Source organism: Tasmannia lanceolata, unplaced genomic scaffold (genome assembly GCF_043159265.1).
Source record: "Tasmannia lanceolata isolate RefF3 unplaced genomic scaffold, GAP_Taslan_0.1 ptg000015l, whole genome shotgun sequence".
Lineage (NCBI taxonomy): Eukaryota > Viridiplantae > Streptophyta > Magnoliopsida > Canellales > Winteraceae > Tasmannia > Tasmannia lanceolata.
In genome coordinates this window covers 45,877,234-45,901,690 of record NW_027518692.1, presented here as the reverse complement: position 1 = coordinate 45,901,690, position 24,457 = coordinate 45,877,234, and the positions used below count along the sequence as shown (strand labels likewise).

At 38.7% G+C, this 24,457-nt stretch overlaps 2 protein-coding genes across 2 annotated transcripts; both read right to left on the bottom strand.

Moving 5' to 3' along the window:
• Positions 1–1,553: 1,553 nt before the first annotated feature.
• On the bottom strand, positions 1,554–13,166 carry HEME1 (Uroporphyrinogen decarboxylase). Its single transcript, XM_077356508.1, has 6 exons — positions 13,004–13,166; positions 12,780–12,916; positions 6,065–6,447; positions 4,828–5,112; positions 2,834–3,069; positions 1,554–2,148 (listed from the first exon to the last, which is right to left on the bottom strand). The coding sequence occupies exons 1-6, from the start codon at positions 13,024–13,026 to the stop codon at positions 1,980–1,982; spliced, it is 1,233 nt and encodes a 410-aa protein (XP_077212623.1). The 5' UTR covers positions 13,027–13,166; the 3' UTR covers positions 1,554–1,979.
• Positions 13,167–18,981: 5,815 nt separating this feature from the next.
• Positions 18,982–21,903, bottom strand: LOC143845672 (pentatricopeptide repeat-containing protein At4g13650-like). Its single transcript, XM_077354069.1, has one exon. It carries the CDS (start codon positions 21,167–21,169, stop codon positions 19,037–19,039), a length of 2,133 nt encoding a protein of 710 aa, XP_077210184.1. The 5' UTR covers positions 21,170–21,903; the 3' UTR covers positions 18,982–19,036.
• Positions 21,904–24,457: the final 2,554 nt, after the last annotated feature.

The following is a 24,457-nucleotide window of genomic DNA, read 5'->3' as shown; positions in this document are numbered from 1 at the left end:
ATTTCCACAGCATATTTATAAATCAAATTTTTTTCTCTGTCAGCTGTTGAATTAGAAATCCAAGAATTTGATCGGATCCAAATTACAATGCAAAAATAGCTGCAAATGTGAGAAATCCAAATTCAAATCCAAATCTTCTCGGCATCCTATGTCCCAAACGTTATTGGGTTTAGCTGACGAGAGCCCATTTAAATGCTCTTGGAAACAATATATTACACATGTTTTTAGGCTTTTTAATCAAAACATGTGTAGGATACTGTTTCCATTTTCCAAGAGCATTTGAATGCTCATCACTCGTGAGCAAAACGCATAGTTATTTCCTACTTCTGTAGACAATGAGGCATGCTCACTGCTCACCCCAACATAGTGGGTCCCTCCCACCTTTGATTGATCGGGAAGGTCTGAACTTGTTTCAGATCTCCTGTGGTCTAAAACTTATTTCCAATCATTCCATTTTTAACATCTGTAGCATGTGAATTTTTGCCGTACTAACAAATACTATACTTCAATGACAGTGAGGAGAAATCATTGTTTGATACATAAGCTCAACAGGATTTTTCCCTATTATACGGTTCTAAGTGGAGACCTGCCCTGCCTGCGTATGAGACTATAGGTGGGACCCAACTAAGTATGAGACAGGTCTGAAGGGCTTAAGTATTATTGAGGCTTTTGGGTGTTTTATACATGTTAGATTAAGTTATTTATATTAAGTTATTTAGACATGTCCCATACCGGGCTGAGTCCCACCTAGCCCCGTACTTGGGCAAGCCCGCAACCCACTATCACATGAAAAACACTCAAATTTTTCAGTTTGGAAAACATTTTGAAAACGGTATTCCGTTTGGGAAATAAGAAGGGGACAGAAATGACCGTTTATGTGACCCTTTTAAATGTGTATTTATTGCTTTCGTGGGGATTTGAGCTCCCTCCATTTGTCTTTTAATAGACGTGGCTCAAATGGTTGAAGCCCTTTTTTCTTCCCAAAACGAAATCCCGTTTTCCTAGCAGTGCTCTATCAGCTAATTCAAGAGAACAACTAGGTATACGGTACTGTCAAGATCAACTATGACGACCAATTCTAAGATCCCACAAGAGGCTATGTAAGTGCAATCAAGACCATTGATCTTGTAGAACATCAGGAGACCCATACAGCCTTGGGTCCCATTCCGAATACACATCCCAAGCAAAAGATAAAAGGACCACAAAATCAAGGCTTTCACTTCTATTGGCATCACCCAAAAGAGGTTTAATGGATCAAAGACAGAATCATAGGATCAAGATGTTATAAACATGTTCAACGGCATTTTTGCTGTCAGTGGGAACCCCGCCATAATCATGGCTTGCAATAATTTTCCTTTTTTTGGGTAATTAAACAACCTAAAATTTATCTCAAAACAATAATAATAACAATAATAAACCTGCAATTGGACAAGGAGAGGACATTAGTGTCACCTGTTGCAAGTTAAGTGATGTGCAGTGGATCTCCACACCCGATGTACACATTTCGAGCTTGATTGTTAGAGCATCACATTCCATCTTTCTACTTTTAAATATAATGAGTTCAATCCTGAAAATTTGAGCCTATTGACCAATGTTTAAAATGAAATATCCATTGAACCATGAATTTCAAACTTCTCATTTCCGAATAATCAGAAAAGCGCCTTTCAATTCGTTTCCAACAAAGGAGACAAGCATGGAATGGACAAGAATCAAGGCATTTTATCATTTTTACTAATTCGATTAGCTGGAGAAATAGTACACACAAAAAAAAAGAGGACGCTTGCTTACATGTTCATCTACAGGCGTGCAGAGTTTTCCGCCACATGTTCCGTTGAGGATCCATCGCTTGAACAACAATAGACCACTCGTTACAGCGCTCTGCACTCTAAAATAAGCTCAAAATTTTGATTTGAGGAAGCAATATGCAATGTTGGTGGATAATAGAACTTCTAATTTGCAGTTTGCCTCATAGTCCATCTTCAAACTACTGATTCTAATTTCTCTGCCACGCTGTCTTTGAATACTGTATCATACTTCAACCCCCTTGCAACATCAAAGAAATGTGCCACGGCCTCTTCAGGAGTTCCCACAAGCACACCGTGCCCAAGGTTAAGGATATGCCCCTTTTGTCCAGCACATCCCACGACCCTGCCAAATGCCCTCTTATCAGCTTAATCAGATAGGCATGATATCACAATTCAATTATGACAGATGAAGCAGAAAAATTGCAGTTTGGAGAACTGGAAATGATCAATGAAGATGCTAAAAGATAAGAACGGTGAGCCCTGAAGATTTTTTTAGGCAATAGAATGACTTCCAGAGCCGATCAAAACTTCCAACTGCTGAAATAAATAAAGAAATAGATCCAAATCAATGAAATCATGAAACTTCGATTTTTGGGTGACCCATGTTGCTGGAGTATTTAAATGATTAATAGAAACTTGTAACTTGCAAATATTTGTATCTTTTTTTTGTTGGTATCTTAAGCTATGGTTGAAAGTTGAAACATGCCAAAACCTTGACGCACTTAGCTTAAAACACTAAAACTCAAGACTAGTATTGATCTAGCTAGCCAAAAATCAAAGTCAATAATAGTCAAAGGTTCAAACCCAGCTTACCCCTGAAAAAAGAGTGACCACAGTGTCTGTTCTTTTTCTTTTTACTAAAAAGTTAATAACAATTTTTCATCTTAAAAAGGAAAAAAGAAGGGTGAAAGTTTATGGTCAATAAAGAGTAACAAAATAGACCGAGGGCAAGTCAACAGGCCTATTTTGAAGATTGGGTGAGGGCTAGCAAGAAACTACTAAAACACTAAAAATCTACAGAATATAACCTCTGAATTTCATCTGTCAAAGCTGAAAGAGGGGAAAATAAATAAGCTGGGTCGACATTTCCCTGGACGCTAATTTCACTGCCTAACCGCCTTCTTCCATCTGCCATATCTACAGTCCAGTCAAGCCCAATCACATCAACTCCGATTCCTTTCATGCGCTCAAGAAGGCCACCATTGCCATTGATGTATAGGACAAGTGGTGTTTGAGGGCACTTCTTCCTTACTGCACTCACCATCTGCAGTTCAACAATCTCAAATGGTCATCACAGTATAACAAGTAAATCGAGATTTCATGGCAACATATCCTTTTCTTATGTGAAGGCCAGTGTCTGACAGAGTCATGTATGCATAAGACAGTTTGGGGTCGCTGAAAACATCCACAGATCATGAAAACAAATGAACAAAGGCACTTTTGGTTTTCCTGTTTATGTTGCCTCTTCCATATTTAAATATCTAATCAGATTAAAACATAAAAGACTACAAATAAAAGAAGAAAAAAATTGAAAAGGTAGAAGCAACCGCCAGTTTGAACAAGGAAGACAATACTTCAATGCAGAAGAAGATGCCCGCTAGCATATGATCTAATTAGACAATGTTAGTAGCTGGGCCCTTCAGGTTCGAAGCTACAGATAACCCCATATATGGCGAAAAGCAAATCCTTCATTTAAATCAATTTTATCTTAATAGTTTTCAGTTTAATTGTTTTAAGTTAAGGCTAAAATGAAACTAACAAATCGCCAAGAATCAGAAAGTACAGCATAAGATGCATGGTGTGGACAGCTGATTCAAGTTTTGAAAGAAAGGGTGAAAGTTCTTTTGCCAGTTCGATGGATTAGTACATCCATGAGCTTAAGAGATAACGTGGCAGTTGAAACTAGAACCCCCATTGTCATAGATACATGCTATTTGGTGTATTTGAATATACAAGGCCACATTAAACTATAGGAAAGAGGACTACATGCATCAGATCCAGAAGCAATATTGTCATTCATCAACAAGTGTAACAGACCACCATGCAATTCAATCATCTGGCAATGCCAAGACGCATGAGCCATGTTCCTTGTATTTTGTTTATGATGAATGTTTGACGAAAGTCCAGACTTTTAGAAGAACCAAGCATCAATTTAATGCGGTGTGGATCAGAACCATCTAATAGATGGTTTGAGTGTATTTCAGTGATTGTTTGTCATGTGACTTGGACAGCTCTCCTTCCTAAACAACTTCGACGGAATGGTCTTTCTCAACTTCATCCACTTAACTCAAGAAAGTGGACATGTTCTCTCTTGAATTTGACATGATGCCTGAAATGGATTCTCTTTATAAGGTGGCCAGACAAAAAATCAGAATTGGAAAGCATTGGATGACAGACATGGCCAGCCAAGAATGGCATCTGCCTCATTGGTCCAGTTAATTGGCTTTTAACAAAGCAAAAAGAATTTCTGACTCTGGGAAAGGTAAAATGCAAAACAGATTATCTAATAAAATACTTTAGGCACCATTCAAAAAAATAATAATAATAAAATAAAATACTTTAGGCCAATAATGTTTTCAAGACTGTGAATAGGTATACTGGAATAACTAATGATGTTTTTCTAATGTTTTCTGGTTATCATTAAATGCCTATAAAGGAGAGGTGTGTGTGTTCAGCATCCTAGATGTACTCACCTCAGTTTTGAGGTGCTTCAATTTCGGTGAGCTTCTAGTGCAACTTTGCTATCAATGAAACTGACAAGACAACCAAAGTGAACAATTTTGAATTTCACATTACTCCATTTATGATGAACCCCTTGTAAGCATTTTAAAAACATGTCTCCACTCCATAAATAACTGATTATGCATGTTTCACTGGATGCTATTTCATAGACTTCACAGCGGAACCTATCTTTCATCACTGACAATTAGGTGATACAGTAACTCAATTTGCAAAGTCAACTCTTTGAGCCTCATAACCAGTTAACCACATACCATTCTGTCACTATCAAGAAACTAATTACCTCTTCAATGTAAGGCTTTGACCATCTCTCCCACATATCAGGCGGTAGCTGTCCACCCCATGAGTCAAAGATTTGTATGCATTGGGCTCCAGAATTTACTTGGAAAATGATATAGTCAGATATTGCCTGACTCAGATGAGAGAGAAGAGCCATCAATACATGTGGTGCAGTATGACACATGCTCTTTATAGTTGTATATGTGCGAGTTGTACCCCCTTCCACAACATATGTAGCAATTGTCCATGGTGCTCCTACAAAACCCAGAACTGCTGCCTTGTCCCCAACCTATATATAAGGAAAGACTGAGGAAAGTCAGACAAGGATATAACAAGAAGAAAGATCATGATCATCAGTGTGAAAAAAAAAAATTATACTTCAGGTAGATGAACCATCAATTGAAAAAAGAATCAAATTCAAAAAGCCCCACATGCCATGTGTGAAATGACCAATTACTCCAAAAGCTTAAGCTGATGGAGAAGGCTTTATTTAATCTTTTTATACTTTAACACTCCCCCTCACGTTTGGCCCCTCTTTTTAGGGTCGGCCTACACGTGGCACATGTGGCCTCTCTTTTGGGTTGGCCATTAGATGTGGATTTTTAATATCAAGGAGTTTTGAACCCATGACCTTAGCTCTAATACCATGTGAAACGACCAACTACTCCAAAAGCTTAAGCTGTTGGAGAAGGTGTTATTTAATCTTTTTTATACTTTAACACCATGCAAACAGTAAAATAGATACTGAACTCAAGAGGTATCTTGCTAAGTTGATCTTCCGGAGGCTAGCTAACTGAAGTCTGAGTCTCAATAGTAAATGATTTGACAAAAGAATTAACTAGGCCTGTTGAGAGGTAAAACGGAGATTCTGATACAATCTAATATCCTCAAGAGTAAGAGGCGACCCACAGAAAAACAAAGTGTAGATCTCTCAGTCATGCACAGAATATACTTGGAAAATGTTATTCATCAGACTAGCGCATCTGAATGACTGAACACCTAATGAGTGGCGCAAGACCGAGGCAACAGTATCAAGTGCGCCATTAGATGCTAAAATGGTGAACATGTGCATAAAACTGATCTGAGAAACAGGGTGCCGGGAAAAGTATCTGATTGAGATAAAATTACGGAGGAAAACAGTGAAAATACCAGGGTATCAATGATTCACTTACTTTAAAAGAAATTTCCTAAAATTAAAAGTAGCCAAAAAAAATCTAAACATTTAGAGCTGTCATATTTACCTCCCTTCGCAAAATTCTTAGTGATTCCCCTACAAAATGAAGTTTCTCCAAGTCAATGGGATGCAATGTCTTCAGCCCCTCTTCAGAACAAATTGGAGACTGAATAACTGGACCCTTTACGTCCTCTATGTCAAATGGAACACCAAATGCAGGTAGAGGGGTAAGTATGTCCGAGAAAATAATAACGCCATCAGGACGGAAGGATTTCCAAGGCTGCAAAGAAATTTCCACAATGAGTTCAGTGGTCTCTGACCTCTCTCTGAAGGATGGGTATTTCTCTGCAAGCTTTCTGTAAACAGCCATATACCTTCCCGCTTGCCGCATCATCCATGCTGGAGGTCGACTGATGGGATCTCCTCTCGCAGCCTGGACCAATAGTGGATCTGGAAGGACAGAAAATTATATCCAAAAAGTAGAGGGAATCAACCCATGGTCCAGAGATATCCAAACAAGTAATTCAGACTGTGCAGACACCATATCATGTTAATCTTTCAAAACCAGAACAAACAATTTGAAATGCCACCTTTATAGAAAGACTAAACACGGGCTAGCTATATAAAAGATACAGAGAGCACACATACAGAACGATCAATGTCTTGGTCTGATTATCCAATACAATTACATTCAAAGAAAAATATGTTCATTAAGTCAGATCACACACCATTTAAAAAGAAAAGAAACAGCAGAAATTCAAAAAGTAAACTCAAGCATGCAAATAACAATTATTGTAGATGCTATAGGTAAAATAAACACTGCGTAGGTTAGCAATATTCTGCTGCTCAGTGTAAACAAACAAACTAATAAATAAGAACAATTTCATAGACCATTCAAAAAAAAAAAAAAAAACCATTTCATAGAGCGTAAATAAAGGATGCGACCACATGTTACGGCAAAGGAATGGGGAGATACTAAAAGTTACAACCAAATGGGAAGAACAACAGAGGAAACTGTTTTTTTCTTGTGGTAAAAGTTACAACCAAATGGGAAGAACAATAGAGGAAAGTGTTTTTTTTCTTGTGGTAAAAGATAAAGATCTAATGAAGGAGAGAGAGAGAGAGAGAGAGAGAGAGAGAGAGAGAGAGAGCTTTTGTGGGGAAATGTGAGAGAGAATAGGAGAAAGGGTTCTGGATTCAATTGATATGGGTAAGAATGATCAAGGGAAACTATTGTAATCTTCCAGTTCTTACTCATAGAGGAAGTTCTCTCACTCGTCCGTGGACGTAGGGTTTTACGTCGAACCACATAAATCATGTGCATACTCTGCGTGTTGCCATTTTTCTTGTTTGTTGGCATGATATTTAATCGTATTTGGCGTGTTGGTTTTGTACAAAGCGGAATCAGAGTTGTTAGATTGATTAAATCAGGCAAGAACTACGAAACTCGGTGAGGGGGCGGTAGATTCTCGTTGGAGGTGGAGTTTTGCGATGAGCTTGAAGGAGTGATCCAAGATGGCTATGAAAGGCTCAATTGCTCAAACACGGAGATTGAGGTTGAAAGGTTTGATGACAAGGATAATTTCAGAAAATGGCAACAAAGAGTGAATGACTTGTTGGTTCAAGAAGGGTTACTCAAGGTATTGTCAGGAAAAGCAATGAAATCGGAAACAATGAAAACTGGAAATTGGGATGAGTTTAAAGCAGTCGATGATATTCGACTATGTCTTGTAGATGAGGTAATGGACAATGTCCTTGGTATTAATTCTACTCATGGATTATAGAATAGAAAGTCTAAATGTGGCAAAATCTTTGACAAACAAGTTATTTGAAAAGGAAATAATTGTATGGACTTGGAATGGAAGAAGTGGCTACTCTTATTTCTCATCTAAACAGTTTCAACATAATTATAACTCAAGTGTTGACTATTGAGGTGGAGATTGAGAATGAAGGCTTGATAGCCACTTAGCCAAGAGAAATAATAGTAGATAAGGAATGGGGAGGTCAAGGAAGAGCGTCCTTTTAAGAGAGGATCTTGATCTAACACAAGAGGAAAGAGTAGAAAGCTAGTATGCTACTGGTGACAAAAGGGGGATCATACGAAGATGGATTGCAAGAAACATCTGCTTGATCTAGAGGAAACAAAGAAGGATAGGGCCTCTAATTAGGTTAGTGTTGCAACCAAATAGTTAAGATAATGAGGAGGATGCATTATCTGTTTCCATGAACTACTTAATAGAGGCGTGGATCATGGAGTTTGAATGTTCTTACCACATGTGTCTGATGAGCAAATTTATGTGTGAATTGTAGGTAGGAAAAGCATGCATATTTTATTGTTTAGAGCGGTACTACTAAGGTATTTTCTTTGTTTTTGGTATTTCAGGGTTATTCTTGAATTTCCATGAAAAATGGAGGTAAAGAGATGAAATTCCGAAGAACATTCAAGTGTGAGATCAACCATGGGTCAAATATAAGAACTCAAGTTAGCCCTAGACAACCCGTGTCAATCCAAAACATGTAACTGCAACCTGCAATCCGGCTTGACCAAGTCAGTGCACTCAATGCCAATGGTCAATACCCATATCCCATGTCATTAATTCCCTATATCCAATTGGCCGTCTCCCATCAAAAATTCAAATTTGCCCCCTCTGACCTCATCATTGCGAATCTAACATTGGCCGAATCTTGCTCTTACACCCAACATTGGTCCTACCATTGCTCCCAATTCTTGATCCCAATTCAATTTTGAACTTTCCATTTTTTGCCCATTTCTAAGTTGCTAAATTAGACAAGCAAATTGGACGGTCTAGATTATCCAAAGGAAGTGGTTCGGATCATCTACATTAATGCCATCTTTGTAGCCCATCCTTTGAGCAGTTCGGATCAGCCCTTTTTATAAGCCCACACCAATTTGGTCGAGTGGTACAGACACCATCATGGACGATCCAAACCAATCATATAATATCTACAATTTTACGGTTTAGATCAATCTATGGAAATGGGTTATGGGCGTTACTAATTCATATCTTTGACCATAAAATGGACGGTCGGATCGGTTTATGAAGGTAAATTAGAGGGACGGCAAGTTGTATTGTAGGCCCCATCAATGGAAATGATATCTTGGGATGCAACCTATGTGACCCAATCAAGTGAACGGTTTTGATTAAGTGGGTCTTATAAAGTGGTTTTGTTCACCAATAATTTTATCAAAATTCTCATTTGGATGAACGGTCTGGATGACCCTAAAGGGAATTATTAGGGGTACAAGTTAATCGATATAGTGGCTTACTTGAATGGATGGTTGGGATTACACCAAGGTGCCAACTCTCTCATGTTAAAAATGCATTCTCGTCCAGCCATTATGGGCATTATTATTGATAAAAACACGATACAAGGTACTGTTGCCTTGCATGGAGAAGAGTATGCATAAACATGCACGTAAAGCAATGTACTTTGCATGGAAAGGATTATAAAGAAGGCATGCATGCACGTGCATGGAAAGATGACAACAGGGATTGTGAATAATAGAAGCTTAATTTCTATGGCAACATATGTGGGACCCACCTGGACGTTAGTTTAGGAATGCATGCCATTCATTGCTTTCTTGTTACTAAAACATTACCCATACCCACGATAAAATGGAATTGCTATTGTAGGCCCCACCTTTTTGTTGTTAAGAAGCATACTACCTTGAAAGATTATTTCTACTATGGTTAGCTTGTTGTTAGCAACTATGTTAACACAATTAGCTACAATTGGAAAGATATACCTAATAGAGGAGGAGTATGATAAGGAAAGAGGCCGGTTACTATTTTGAAGGGGGTGGATGTTTATTTTTATTGAGACACACAAAAATTTCGAAAAACACTCTCACTCTCCCTTTTAGAGTTTTTGTTTTTACTCTCTCTCTCTCTCTCTCTATGTCTTCTTGCTCCAATTTTTCAGCCACTTTTCTCTTGTTCTCTTCAAAGAAATCCCGCCCATCACTTGCTCTTGTTCTATCTTTCTCTTCAAATTACATAAAGGCGTGTGGTGTGTTCATTCATTCGATCCAACCGTCAAAGGCGACACCAAGGCTTGAAGCAAGGCGATCAAGGATTCAACCATCGCAAGGAGGAGAAAAAGACTAAGTTTTTTTTTTTTTTTTGCCCATTATTACAATTACAATTCGATATACTTTTTGATAATTCAAGACTAGAGAAGAAGTTATTTTTGTCTCTTTTCCCTTTTCTAAGTTCTAGATGGCATTATTTTTCTTTATGTTTGTTTCTTTCTACCTCTCCATGAGTAACTAAACCCAAATTACTTGGGGTTTAGATGAAACCATAGGGAAGGAGAAAGATGATTAATTAAAATCAATAGCATAAAATAACATCATATATAGGGGTTTATATTTGTGGATTCCCAATTATTCATGACATTGGCTTTCCCCTTTCGTATGAGTAATTGTCGATAAACAAATATAATTTCTTATATAATCTATAAAATTGGGTAGCATGTTTGACCAATCACTCATGGGTAATGACATCCATAGATCTTATTCCCCATTGAGAGGATTTATCAAACACACTATCTAAAGCAAAAATTGGTTTAATTAATTATCCAATCCGAACACATGGTGGATTCTAACCCTAAGTAATATTTTAATCGAATTAAAGTTTCAATTAGATTTCCAATTACTTTTCCAATTGATTTTTTAATCAAATTAAAGTTTCAATTAGATTTCCAAATACTTTTCCAATTGATTTTTCAATTCACTTTAGAGTAGTTTTTCTAATCAATTTTTCTCAATTAATTTAGGTTTTAGATTTTGGTTTTCTAATTAGGTTAGATAATTAATAGAAATCCTTTATTGGTTCACTTTGCCTAAATATAAGGATTAAATTGGTAATCGTTTCTTCATTGTATTCAATCCATATCTATTTAGTTTATAAACTCAAATATATTGTTGGATCCGAGGTTGTAGTCCACGGAAATCCTGAGTCCATTCCAAGCAACAATATATCTAAGTTTATTTTCTAAGTAGTATAATGGTCGAAATCACAATAAGCTCTTCCCTGAGTTCGACCCGTATTTACACGATCCGTGCACTTGCGGTTATTTATAATATCACAAACAGTGTCCATATAAGGATTTGTCTGATTCTTACAAACCTTGGAACATAAGAACAATTCTAATAGGCAATGATGCAACATGCAAGACAATCATAATATGAGCCCTTAGAATCAAGATGTTTGATGGGATGGTGAGGACTTTATCTAATATGAGGCATGTCTCACAGTTGAAAATTTTGATCTCCTCGGGGGCTTTAGATTCCAATTAGTGCACCTTCATGGCAACATACATGAGCCTAAAAGTAACAAAGGGGCAATGGTTGTGACGAATGAAAAGAATGAAGAAACCTTGTATAGGTTGCAAGGGAATACAATGATAAGGATCAATTGTGACTAATCCACTTTAAAGATGATGTAGCCCTATAGCACACGCATCTAGGTCATACGAGCAAGAAGGAGTTGCATTCATGAGAGAAAATTGCTTAAGCAGGTTAGAATGTGCAAATTGGGCTTTCGCAAGTATTGTTTGTATGGGAAACAGTGCAAGGTTAGGTTCAAGACATGAGTAACATAGAAGGAACAGTATATTTAAATACATGCATTCCAATGTATGGGGAGTCGTAAAGGTTCCATCGACTTGATAGTATACAATATAGTTGATCTTCAGGTAATGAGGATTGCGAAGCAAGGCAAGGTGGAGATTGTTGGGTTTTTGTCTTGTTTCCTATTTTGAACTCTAGGGAAGAACAACACAGGAGAGCTTTTCCTTGTGGTAGAGAGAGAGAGAGAGAGAGAGAGACCTCTTGGGGGGTTGGGGCTCGATTGATCAAGGGAAATCATTGAAATCTTCAATATTTTTCTCATAGTGGAAGTTCTCTAACTCACATGTGAATGTAGGCTTTTATGCTGAACCACGTAAATCATGTGTATGATCTTTGTGTATTGCTTTCTTATTCTTTTGCATGATCATATTTGGCCCGCCAGTTTTAATTTATTTTTATTTATTTATTTTTGTTTTGAATAGTAGCCTGCCAATTTTCTACAGGTAAAATTAAATTTAAAATCGTTACAAATATCTACGACAGAATTATATGTTATTCTATCTCTAATCGAATTATGCAATTCATGCTCAATCTTGCAAAACAGGACTCGACTAGTATTGTGACTTAATTTCTATGAACATAAATTGAACTGTTGGATTTTAATTGACCAAACTGAATTGTTGGATTTGAATTAGCCTTACATATAATCCAAAACCCAGTCATTTGCAATTCTACAAAAGATGCAAATGAGTAGCACTTAAAGGCACCTCAAAGCACAACACAATCAGAACAAAATAACAAAAACCAGCAACAGATCCAAGGCAAACCAAATGCACATAGCCCATTTGCTCTTGAACTAATTAACATAGCTTCATGAGACACGCCTGCACCAGTATCTGAATGAAATCTCTAAGAATCAAAAACCAATTAAACTCATTCGAAAAATACACGAACAATTGACTTAAAATTTAAATCAGAATCTCAACATGATTCAATAAAGAAATGAAATACTAGCTACATTACGCTAAAAATCAAACAGAACAGTAACTAATCATTCAGACAAAAAAAACAGAATAATTGAAAAGTCAAAATGAAACGAAATAGTAAAGCAGAGAAATCCACAGGCAGATCGAAGAACAAGGTATCTACTTGAAAAGGATTTGAATAAAAAAAAAGTGAAAGATACCAGACGAAAGGCTTGCCCTAGGAAATCTCTGGCTGAAATTCTTGTTGGAGTAAACCCTAATTTCATTTCTTCCATTGCAGAGAAACCCTAACTGTAAAAGGGAGATGGAAGAGCTCCAACCGATCGAATAACAGGTGCTGAAATCGGATTATAAGCAGAAATTAAAACGGAGAAACTAATTTTTTGTTTAAACCCTTTTGAGAGAGAGAGATTTTTCTACTGACCTGGTTAGAGGAGAAGAATTCATCTGTGTCGCATTTACAAAGTAGATTTCGAATGGAGACTTTGTTGGGAAGGAGTGGGAATTGGGGGTTTTCCCGCGCTCTCTGCTTATCCTCTCACCTGCTGTGCATCTCAATTTCTATACCTCCTATCACTCCACGTCACCACATTCTCTACTCTAAATTATTGCGTTACAAGCCTATAATAATAATAATCAATTGTACGCGTTGCACACGTGTATTTTATAAACACCGTTGATTGATGTGGGACCCACAAAACACATACTGATTAGATAGCACGTCCGAAAGGGAGATGATAAATTCGCACCCCTTGTAGGATAATTCGCACCACTGTAAAGGAGCGTATGTGGCAGACTTTTAACCCCAATTCATGATACAGGGGTGCGAATTTATTATTGCCCCGTCCGACAATACAAATGCATAGAAATTGCAGCGAATAAGCTTACAGATATCGGCACTACCATGTTCTAAAGGGATTGCTAGGGACTAAAGGCATTTCACGGCTGGCTGTTGTGACAGATGAATTATTAAATGAATGAAGAGAAAATCTGCTGAAAAGTGAGGCTGTGTGGCTGCTCTCACATGCAATAGCTAGCAAAAGAAGGTCTAGAAAGAAAAGAGTAGGGTAACACATAAAACTTTATGGTTGGTCTCTTCCGGATCTTTGGCCATCAACATCAAAGAAAATTTATTGGTTAATGGAGGGCGAGAGGTGTACCTTTGGTCATCCCTAAGCTTTTTCCGAGCGGATGAGATATCCTTCTCGAATCTTGAGCTTGAGCAAGAAACTCTCAGAGCTCTTCTCTCCTGTCCTACCTTTCTAGGCTGATGGAAAGCCACCACTCTCAGCCGTGAAAGAGAACTCCTGTGATAAGTGTGTGTGTGTGTTTTTTTTGTTAGGTAGGATTCTTTTCTTTGTTGTCTGTTAGAATAAGATATAATCGGGTAGGTTGTTTTGATAAGAGTAATATGTGTAAATAAAGTCATTAGATGCTATATTGTAGAGATGGTAGCTATCTCTTTAGGAGTTATCTAGTATGCGTATTTTGTAGCTGTATTTAAGGAGTCATCAATAGTAGAAATCATTTCCCCTCTAGTTTGGTGCATTCTCTCATACGATTTTATCTTCCCTTTCCTCTTGAGCAGTGCCTTGTAAGACACCATAGCTTGAGGACGCACGAAACATTACCGAAAAGCTTTCTCATTGAGGAATATCTTTTTTGAACATAACAACTTGGTATCATAGCCGTACAATCCGATGGCTAATGGAACAAGAATATATCACATGAATGAGAGGGGCGCGGGCAACACGGTGCGATACTACATGAGATCGTAAAAAAATTAAATAAGTTGCATCCAGCACTTAGGGACTCGGAAGGCTCTATCGATTGCTCTCAAGCACAAGGAAGCATACCTTCGCATAGCAGCGCGACTAGGGGCATCGATCAATCCTTTGGAACAAAGAAGGAATCCAAATAAGGTTGTTGCGATTAGATTTCCCTTGCTTTGATGGGAAAAAATCCAAACGGATGGATCCTCCAGGCAAAGCATTATTTTAGGTATCATCAAGTACGAGTGGAGCAATGGTTAATTGTGGCGACTCTTAATATGGAAGGTGACACACTTAAATGGTACCAATGGTATACCGATTATAAGCTCGAGGCAACATGGGACGATATGGTGGGAGCAATGGATGCTTGTTTCGGTCCTATACGTAGCGAAAATTATGCATGCCGATTATCTAAGCTACAGCAAGTTTCTACGGTTTTGGAATATCAAAAGGAATTCCATGAGTTGTCCAACAAGGTAAAATAGTTATTTGTGTAATAACCGGTAAAATATATATATATATATATATATATATATATATATAAATAAATAAAAATGACCTCATAGGTGGGTAATCATCGGCCATTACTCATTTTTTCCCGAGTTAATCGGGCATGAGAACATCTGGCATAATGGGGCGTACGCGATTCGAACCCAACGCTGAGCGAGGATTGAACGGCTTCCTACCACTAAACCACCGCCCCAGATGTCAACTAAAAATGAGTAGATACTTACACATATTAAAAATTACTAATAGTTACTATTCATAATTACTATTTACAATAGTCACTATGCAAGATTACTATGCAGAAATACTACGTAAGATTACTATGCAGAAATACTAAGCAAGTTCACTATTGAGATAAACTATTCAAAATTACTATTCACAGTAGGACCCACCGAGTACTATTCACAAGCGGGTCCCACCAACAGTGGGTCCCACATCAGCCGGCCCCACATAAGCGGGTCCCACATCAGCGGGCCCCACACAAGCGGGTCCTACCACCAGTGGGACCCACAAATAGCGGGACCCAACGCCAGCGGGACCCATCACTAGTGGGAACCGCTACCAGAAGGACACACCGCAACCACTTTCATTAACTCATTGGTTAAACGGGTCACTCCACAACCACTATCATTAATGAGTAGTTGCGCTTTACCGACGAAAATAATAATTAAATAATATTAATCATCCTGTTACTATTCAAGCAGCCTTTACTATTCATTTATTTATACCTTTACTATTCTTATATATTTGTGAAAGCATTTAAGAGAATAGTTGTGAATTTAAGACTGTAGTTGAAAAAAATACCTATAAATAGAGGAAGAGAAGAAGAAGAAGAAAAAAAGAGAGAGAGAAAAGAGAACGAGAGAGAAGAAAGAGTAAGAGAGAGGAGAAGGAAAAGGAAATCCACTTTATCACTACCAAGGTAAGTCTTTCATATAGGTAGTTAAAGTATTTATTATGGGTAATATGGTTGGTTCTACCACCTATGTAAATATTAGGATAAAGCATGCATAAGAGGCGATAACTCGCTATAGATTATGCAAGTTTTATCATCTTATTTGAACGGTGAAATGCTAGCATAGTAATCGTAAAGTAAACTTTAATCAAAGAAAGACGAACTGCTGAGCATAATAGCCAAGAAATAATCTAAATCAAAGAATGGTGAACTGCTGAGCATAGTAACCTGTGGGGTCCAAATGAATAGTAACATGTGGGGTCCATATAAATAGTGCATGCTGGGCCCCATGATCTTAAAAATTTAATAGAAAGAACACTGAACACAGGAAACATTATTTTGGACATAGATGGACATTACCTGGACAGAAAGGACACTGCCTTAAAACATGAATTTGATAAAATTGGAATATATTTACAGGTTATCCACTCCAAGGTGTAAGCTCAAACAAACCTGTGACTGGAAAACTATATGTAAGGGTTTTCTTCCATTGATTCTCTTTTGCTATATGTAAGGGTTTTCTTCCATTGATTATCTTTTGCTATATGTAAGGGTTTTCTTCCATTGATTCTCTTTTGATATACTGGATGTGAATATTTCATATTCTTTGATTCTCTTTATACGCAATTGCTATAAGAGTTTCTATCCTTCTAAGATCCACAACTGATGAGAATCCAAGGGGGATCCTTTCTTTCAGACCCCATTCCTTTCAGATAAATGATTTTACTGATAAAGCTATAATTCCATTTTGTATCCTCAAAACTTGTTTCCGTGAGATATGTTTATGTTTAGAGTTTATCTTGTGATACCCTAATTTTGAATATGAACTGAGTTATGATATGATGACGGGTGGACGCGTTATAGTCCTCCATGTGCACGTGGGTAAAGACGACTCTAGAGAGTGTAAATCTAGAGGATTATGAGCCGAGGTATGGTTATGAATGGGCCGAGATATGGCTATGAATGAAAGCATCTATGCTTAATGAAGTCTATATATATAATTCTATATATAATTCTTGATATCAAGTTCTGTAAGTTTTCTCTATACGTTTGGAAAGTATGTTGTGCTTATTCTTTCTTTCTATGTTTATAATGTGAGATGTCCTATCTGCAAAATATCATGTTCTTATGAGCTTGACAATTCTACATCACTTGTTGTTTATACCCTACTGGGCTATTTGAGCTCACCCTTTTTTCCTTGTTTTATTGTTCCAACCCCCAGGTGAAGTATAGATGAAAGATGAGGAATGCTAGAGTTGAATCCAGAACTGTTCTAAAGGACAAATATGTTTTAAATATGTATCAACTATGTCTTGAATTAAGATGTAATAAGTTAGACCTAATTTCTGTAAACCCTCTAAACGTAGTTATTGTATTTGAGATCTTGGGAATAATGAAAGTTTTTGAGAAAGATGATGTAATATTCTTCTACGCACCGAGTTGGTATTTCTAAAAATCCGGGGCATTACAATTTGAATCCTACCTTACTAAGGTTTTCATTAGCGGTCTCAAGGACGAGTTAAGGGTTGGTGAAGATGAAACCGGCTACTTTTCCTAAAGTTTTCAATTTAGCACGGCTCCAGGAGGAAGAGGAGGTTATCTGGCTTCATGTGGTGCGACCGAGCATGCCATCTTGTGGTTCGACTACCACAACTAAGGATCCTTCAATTCCTTCCATAAGCATCTCACACCAGACGAAGCTAAAGATCGAAGACAATGTGGGTTATGTTACAACTGTGACGAAAGGTTCCACCTGGCCATCGGTGCAAGTTACAACAATTATTTTGGGTAGAAGGCATTGAATTTGATGAAGAAAAGGAAGGCGTTCAATTACGGGAGGAGTGGTTCGACCTTGAGGACAAGGCTGTTGTAGGGAGGTGGGTTGGTACGTGTGTTTTTTTTGTTAGGTAGGACTCTTTTCTTTTTATTTTGTTAGGATAAGATAGAGTTAGCTAGGTTGTTTTGATAAGAGTTATCTTGTAGGGATGGTAGCTATCTTTTAAGAGTTATCCAATATGCGTATTTTGAAGTTGTATTTAAGGAGTCATGAGTAATAGAAATCGTAAGGATTTTATTCCACTTTGGTGCAATCTCCCATACGAGATTATCTTCCCTTTCCACTTGAGCAGTGCCTTGTGAGACACCATAGCTCGAGGACGTAAGAAACAGTACCAAGAAGCTTTCTCATTGAGGAATATCTTTTTTGAACATAAAAACTTACTCTCCTTTCCCCAAAACCCAAAACGATAGAGTATGTGATTTTCATTCATAAGAGAGCATGGGAAAACTGACCCTTGGGCTATTTATAATCAGAGGAATGATAGATGCAAGGGAGCCCTTGCATAAAGAGCCAAAAAAGGGCCCTTGATTGGTTCCACGTCATTGAGTGTAACTGTTTCAAATCAGTTGAAAAAGCAAATTCGGTTACAATTAATGACGTGGAACCAATCACGGGCCCTATTACGCCTCTTTATGCAAGGGCTCCCTTGCATCTATCATTGCTCTTATAATCAATATGCAAAAGCTTCCATCAAGCTTCTTGCTTTCTAAAATTAGCCTCTAATCAAAAGTCCAATACAAGAATGTTGCCATGTTGAGAATGGCAAATGATGGGCTCACACCCAGGCCACCTAAGAATGAAAACATTCTAACAAGTAGGTGAATCAGTTCCACTCTAGTTGAACTGTCCACCACGAAAGGAGGCATTCTTGAGGATTTTCATAGAAGGCAATTGGGATTTGGCAGGGTTAAAATCTTACAAGGCGTGGAATTTCTGGTTCAATTTGGGGTTTTCTGTTATGTTGATGACGTATCACGGCCTTCCACTCAGCACCATCGGATCACTAAGGCCAACTTCCATCCCCACTCGACAGGTGGGTCTTCCAGTCAAGCTCCCTTTTGCCTTTGCACTCGAGGGCCAATCTCCGTCGGCCCAAGGAAGCCCACCTCCTAACTTGATTTACCACTGCTGCTGTAAATGTTGGTTCATTTGCTATATATAAACTATAAAGTTTCTGTCGTTAATGCTCAAAAAACAAAAAAACAAACAAATTCCCCCCTGTGCACACACAAAACAGGAAGATCAAAAGGGGGTAGAGAACATCTTTTTGATGTTTATGATTTAGAGAATAATAATGATACTAAATTTAAAAGGGTGGGAGTGTGGGATGATGAAAAAAAATTATACTTTTGATATTGGTAGAGAGAATAATCAAAGTGAAAATTAGAGTAAACATTTTGCTGTTAGCTCCTCCAAAATTGCATAGATCTCATTACAGCGTGGGTGATTTCTATCTTCTACACAAAATACATGAACAGTGTTATTTACCTCAATCCAACTACACCCTGGTTTCTTCTTCAATTCCATGTTTCTCAATCTTTTCCTCAGCTTCAACACGTCTTCCCACCTCCCTACTCCTGCATAAATATTAGACATAATCACATAAGTAGAAACCTGTTTAGGATCCAAACCAAGCATTCTCTCCGCCACCCTCTCACCCACCTCCATGTCCATAAAAAACCAACAAGCACTAAGCAATGTCCCCCAAACCACACTATCTGCTTCAATTGGCATTCCATTAATAAATTCCTCAGCTTCGCGTAGATAACCTGATCGGCCTAGAAGATCAACCACACAAGCATAGTGTTCTAAAGTCGGCACTAGGCCAAAGTTCCTTTCCATGGCATGGAAGAAACTCATCCCCTCACTGACCAGACCCGCCCGGCTGCAACCCAGTAAAATCCCAACAAAAGTAACCACATTTGGACTTACTTCTTGCTCTAACATCTGCTCAAATAGTAAAGCTGCTTCAATTCCAAGTCCATGATGGGCGTACCCATTGATCAAAGCAGTCCATGCAGCCACATTAGGGGAATTGGTGTTAAGGAATGCGGTTTGAGCATCATTTATACTCCCACATTTAGCATACATATCTATTAGAGACGTCCCAACATAGACGTTTGATTCAAATGGTGTTTTAATCACATGGGCATGGAGTAGTTTTCCTTGTTGAATAACTCCAAGTCCCGAACAGACGTGAAATAATGTAGAGAACGTGGACCTGTTACGTTCTACCGCTAATCGGTGCATACACACATAAAGCTTTAACGCCTCTTCGGATTGATCATTTTGAACATAACCCGAAATCATTGAATTCCATGCCACTGTGTTTTTCTCCCCTTTCGTCCCTTCGAAAATCTTCAAAGCTTCAGTGAATTTACCATTCCGGCAATAAACAGAGATCATGGTATTCGAAGAAACTATGGTTTTGCAAGGCATTTTCTCAAACAAGCTTTCTGAATCCTCTATTCGGCCACTCTGTCCATACCCTTTGATCATTAGGTTATATGACACTGGACTCAATTCAACCATTCCTTTAAAGATGATCTCTGCTTCTTCAATCCTAAGCATAGAGATAAAACCGTCAATTAGTGTGTTTGAAATGCTTAAACATGGGTTACTCAATCCATCATATAACCTCTTCGCATCGTCGATATAATTACACTTACAGTAAAAATAAATCAGTCCCCCACAGATTGAGTGATCAAATTCAAACCCATATCTAATCAAAAGCCCATGAATCTTTTTCCCTTGATTCAGAGCTCCCAACCTACCACAAGCCCTTATAACACTATCCAATGTAAATTCATTTGGTTCAACCTCACCGCTAACTCTCAGTAAGCAAAAGAATTCCAAAGCCTTCTTACATTCTTCCTCGCTCCTCGCATAACCCGAAATCAAAGCGGTCCACGAAATGAGATCTCTAGATGGCATTCTCATGAAAACATCCAGAGCATCATCCATCAAATTACACTGGACATAACCCACAAGCATCAAACTCCATACCGAATGATTCCTCTCACGCAATATCTCAAACACTCGACGGGCATCATCGATATCATAACAGGACGCGTAGAAATTCAGCAAAGAACTCCCAACGAACTCGAAATCCTCAGACCCAGATTTCAAAACAAGGCAATGTATCTGTTTCCCATGATACAAAGATTTTGAACGAGAACACGCACTCAGAACAGTAGAGAAAGTGGTTTCATTGAGTTTTATTCCGTGTTGATGCATCATGGAAACTATATCTAACGCTTCGTTGCTTCTACCCCACTTGGTATAGCCAGAAATTAAGGAGTTCCAAGACACGACGGTTCTTTGAGGCATTTCGTCGAACAGTTTGCGGGCGGTTTCTAATTCGCCCATACGCGCGTTAATTGTTATCGAGATGTTACAAGAAACTACATCCGAGAGGGGTTTCAAGGGAGGATTATTTCGAAAGGTCGCATGAAATCTGAGGGTCTTGAATCGGCGATGCTTCCAGTTTTTAAAAAGTGAGGACGTGGCGAACATTTTCGGATGAACGAGAGAGAGAGAGATTCACACATGTAGGCTGATCGAGACCATTGATATACTAATCGCCCAATCCATCCTATGCCGTAAGATCATCGACGAACCAATGCTGTTTAGATGGAAGGAAACAAAAATCTTTTTCCTATCCACGATCTAGAGGGAAATGATATGGTTATGGTTATGGCTTATTAGGGGTCGCTTGTTTTTATTGATGGGTAAGCTGGGGTCAGGCAGAACCTGACCAGATATATTAAAAGAAAAAACAGATGATTACAATGAAGGAGCCGCAAAGGCAATAACCCAAGAACGGAAAAGAACAACGATAGCCATGTTTGGCAGCCACGTAATTTTCTTGCATGGAATAAGTTAATAAAGTTGTGGGAGAGGCGGGGTAAGAAGGGCGGGATGGGGAGAGAATAAAGATGGCACGAGAGAGGAGATGATGCCAAAAGGAGTTTTTTCTTTCATTATTTTTCAGCCACTTTGCATCATCTCCTCCCTCATACCTACGCAATTCTCTCCCTCTCCCACAGACCCACTCTCCCTATACATCTCTCGCCTCTTGGTGATCTAATATTCAATGAAAAAACAAAGTCAAGGTTCCCCAACACATGGCATAAAACCCACTTATTAATGTTCTATTCACAATCCCAATTGATCCTAACATTCAAGGGTAGGTTTTCAGGCGTTTCAATTTCCTTGATTAACCAGGTTTCAAGTGAGTAAAAACAGCTGCAATAGGATTGGGAGATCCATGGTCAAGTTGTAAAATGCCATTGAAGAGATGAAAACCAAGGAAAAGATGCATGGAATGTCAATGGGAACCATTCCACTTTATTCTTTCTGATTGAGATAAGGCCCTGCTAAGGCTAAGGCTTAAAGGGGCAGCCTTCCAATTGACTTTTGGTATTCCTTTGGGAATCAGTTGGATATGGTTTCACCACTAATAACAAGTGTCAAAAGATATGTTGGGCCCACCATAGAAACCAGTCAAATCCCCTTTGTTGCCATTTCTGTGGCCTATAAAATGGAAGTCTCAGGTCATTGCTTAGTTAGTCAAGCCAATCAAACAATGGCATGTGTGGATTTTTTGCGGCATTGGTTGTTCACTCTCCCTCAAGGGCTTCAAACCTTGCCATGTAGGCTGAGCCAAGTGTCCTAGGGCACACTGGCACTGCCACATCAGACGGGTTCGAAGCTCTTGGGGCGAGTGAACAAAGCGTGTCTCATTTACTTGGCTATGTGTGGATTTTTCACGGCTTTCTTTGTTCACTCTCTGTCAAAGGCTTCAAACCTTTCCGCGGGTGACCCAGTTGGTGTTGCCACATTGGACCAGTTCGAAGTTCTTGGGGGTTGAGTGAACAAATCTAGTCTCGCTTACGCGACCGCTATTTATGGTTCCTTGCCCTGGTTAGTTATGTGGAGCAAAGTCCATCCATGGCATCCACTGCTCACTCTCCCTCAAGGGCTTCTAGCATTGCCTCTTCAAGGGGAGCTCGAGGTTCAAGGGAGAGTCAGCAATGTCTGCCATGCTTTCGTTAGTTTGAACTATTTGGTGCACCATTCATCTGTCTTCTTAGGTCAAGGTTGGTCTCAAATCCTATTACATGTTTTTTTTTTTTTTTTTTTCATTTTTAATTATCTAATGATTTTGTCTGATCTCATTGCCATCTCATTGCCACCAGTAGGGAATCAAACTGGAAAGAACTCAACCCCTAAAAGCTAGCTGTTAGAGGGAGGGTGCCCATTCCCTTATAACCAATCCACATCCATTTCACATGTCCAATGTGAGACTATTGCTTTTGCGTGGAACCCCAACACCACCTAAATCGGTGCCCACCTATCAGAAAAAACCCATTTAAGATTAAGGGTCCCATCGAGGTGGCTCGTACTCTGAAACTTGTCGGTTGAAAGACAATGACCGTTCAATCAATGCTATTGAATGGGATCCATTGGCTGTGTTCATTTTAATTGACATTTATTAATCTTAGGTGGAAGTCGATCTTACCTCCTACCATGATGATCAGACAAGAGGTGGTCATTTGATATTAGAAGGCAAACAATAGGCGGGTTTCTATATTCCGTGGAGAAGAAAAAGGTGCTTTTTAAGAATTTCTTGAGGAATGATAGATGCAAGGGCCCTCTTTATGCAAGGGTCGGAGAAGGGCCATTGAATAGATCCGTGTCATTTTTAAAGCCGGTTGAGAAACTGAATTAGGTTGCACTTAATGACGTGGATCTATTCAAGGGCCCTTCTTTAGCCCTTGCATAAAGAGGGCCCTTGCATCTATTGTTCATATGACAAGTGGTCTTTTATTATTTTTTTTAAAAGCCCTAATTTATTTCCTTACTAAAAAAGAGGCAATGCCATTATCTTCCTATCCATCAAATACAGCAATTGCCAATTGTGAATACTAATCGTGGATAGTTAAGGTAAAGGTATAAACAGCTACCCATTAAAAAAAGAAAGAAAGGTATAAACAGCCTGAAGTGATATATTCACCCCATTTTCTTCGCCGGGCCACCCCCGTAGTGTATTTATGAATACTCAGCGGGAAGAAATGTTAGAACTATGTATATCTGAATTTAGGGATTAATGGCAAAAGCAACAATACCTTAACGAAGAAATCGAATTGGCAGATGCAATAAACCAGTAGCGTAAAAAGATCTGTAAATAGAAGATAAGAAAAGAAGAACTTATGGAGTCGAGGCATGGATTAAAATCCGATGTCCTCGAGACAAATCTCGCCCCATAATGATGGATCAATGGTGCAAATGGGCTTCACGACGTATGCCTCCACGATACAACGACTTTCGCTTCAGGGGTGTGCACTCACGCAACTCAAAGCCTATCGAACTTGCCTATGTGAGCCTGATGCCTCGATCGAAAAACTTGGAGGAAAAGCAGATAGATCGCAAAGGGCGGAAAGAAGAAACGAGAGAAAAATGAAGAGTCTTTTTCCCGAAGGATTCTTCTCTCTAAAAAACGAATCTTTAGAGATAAGGAAGGATCAGTTAAGTTGAAACGTCGCACCCACTATTTGCATAAAAGACGTTTTCAAACGGTCAACTTCCCCACACGAAACCACTCATCAAAATGGTAACTAAAAGGATAAGATTAAAATTTAAAGGAAAAAGAAAATCTTAACAAAAGGAAAATAAGAAGGTCAAGCCCACACGCACGGTCGAGCTGGGCGGCGCGCGTGTGTGGTAAGACCAAAAGCCCGCCGGATCCAAGTGGGCGATCCGTGCGCGTAGGATCCCCATGATCTCTTGCTCATTCACAAG

Excerpts from the sequence above, each read along its gene's own strand:
- LOC143845672 (XM_077354069.1), bottom strand. The coding sequence starts at position 21,169 with ATGTTCGCCACGTCCTCACTTTTTAAAAACTGGAAGCATCGCCGATTC.
- HEME1 (XM_077356508.1), bottom strand. The coding sequence starts at position 13,026 with ATGAATTCTTCTCCTCTAACCAG. Across the intron at positions 3,070-4,827 it reads CAAAGCCTTACATTGAAGAG|ATGGTGAGTGCAGTAAGGAA; the intron begins GTAATTAGTTTC and ends GTTGAACTGCAG. Across the intron at positions 2,149-2,833 it reads TTGACAGATGAAATTCAGAG|GGTCGTGGGATGTGCTGGAC; the intron begins GTTATATTCTGT and ends GGCATTTGGCAG.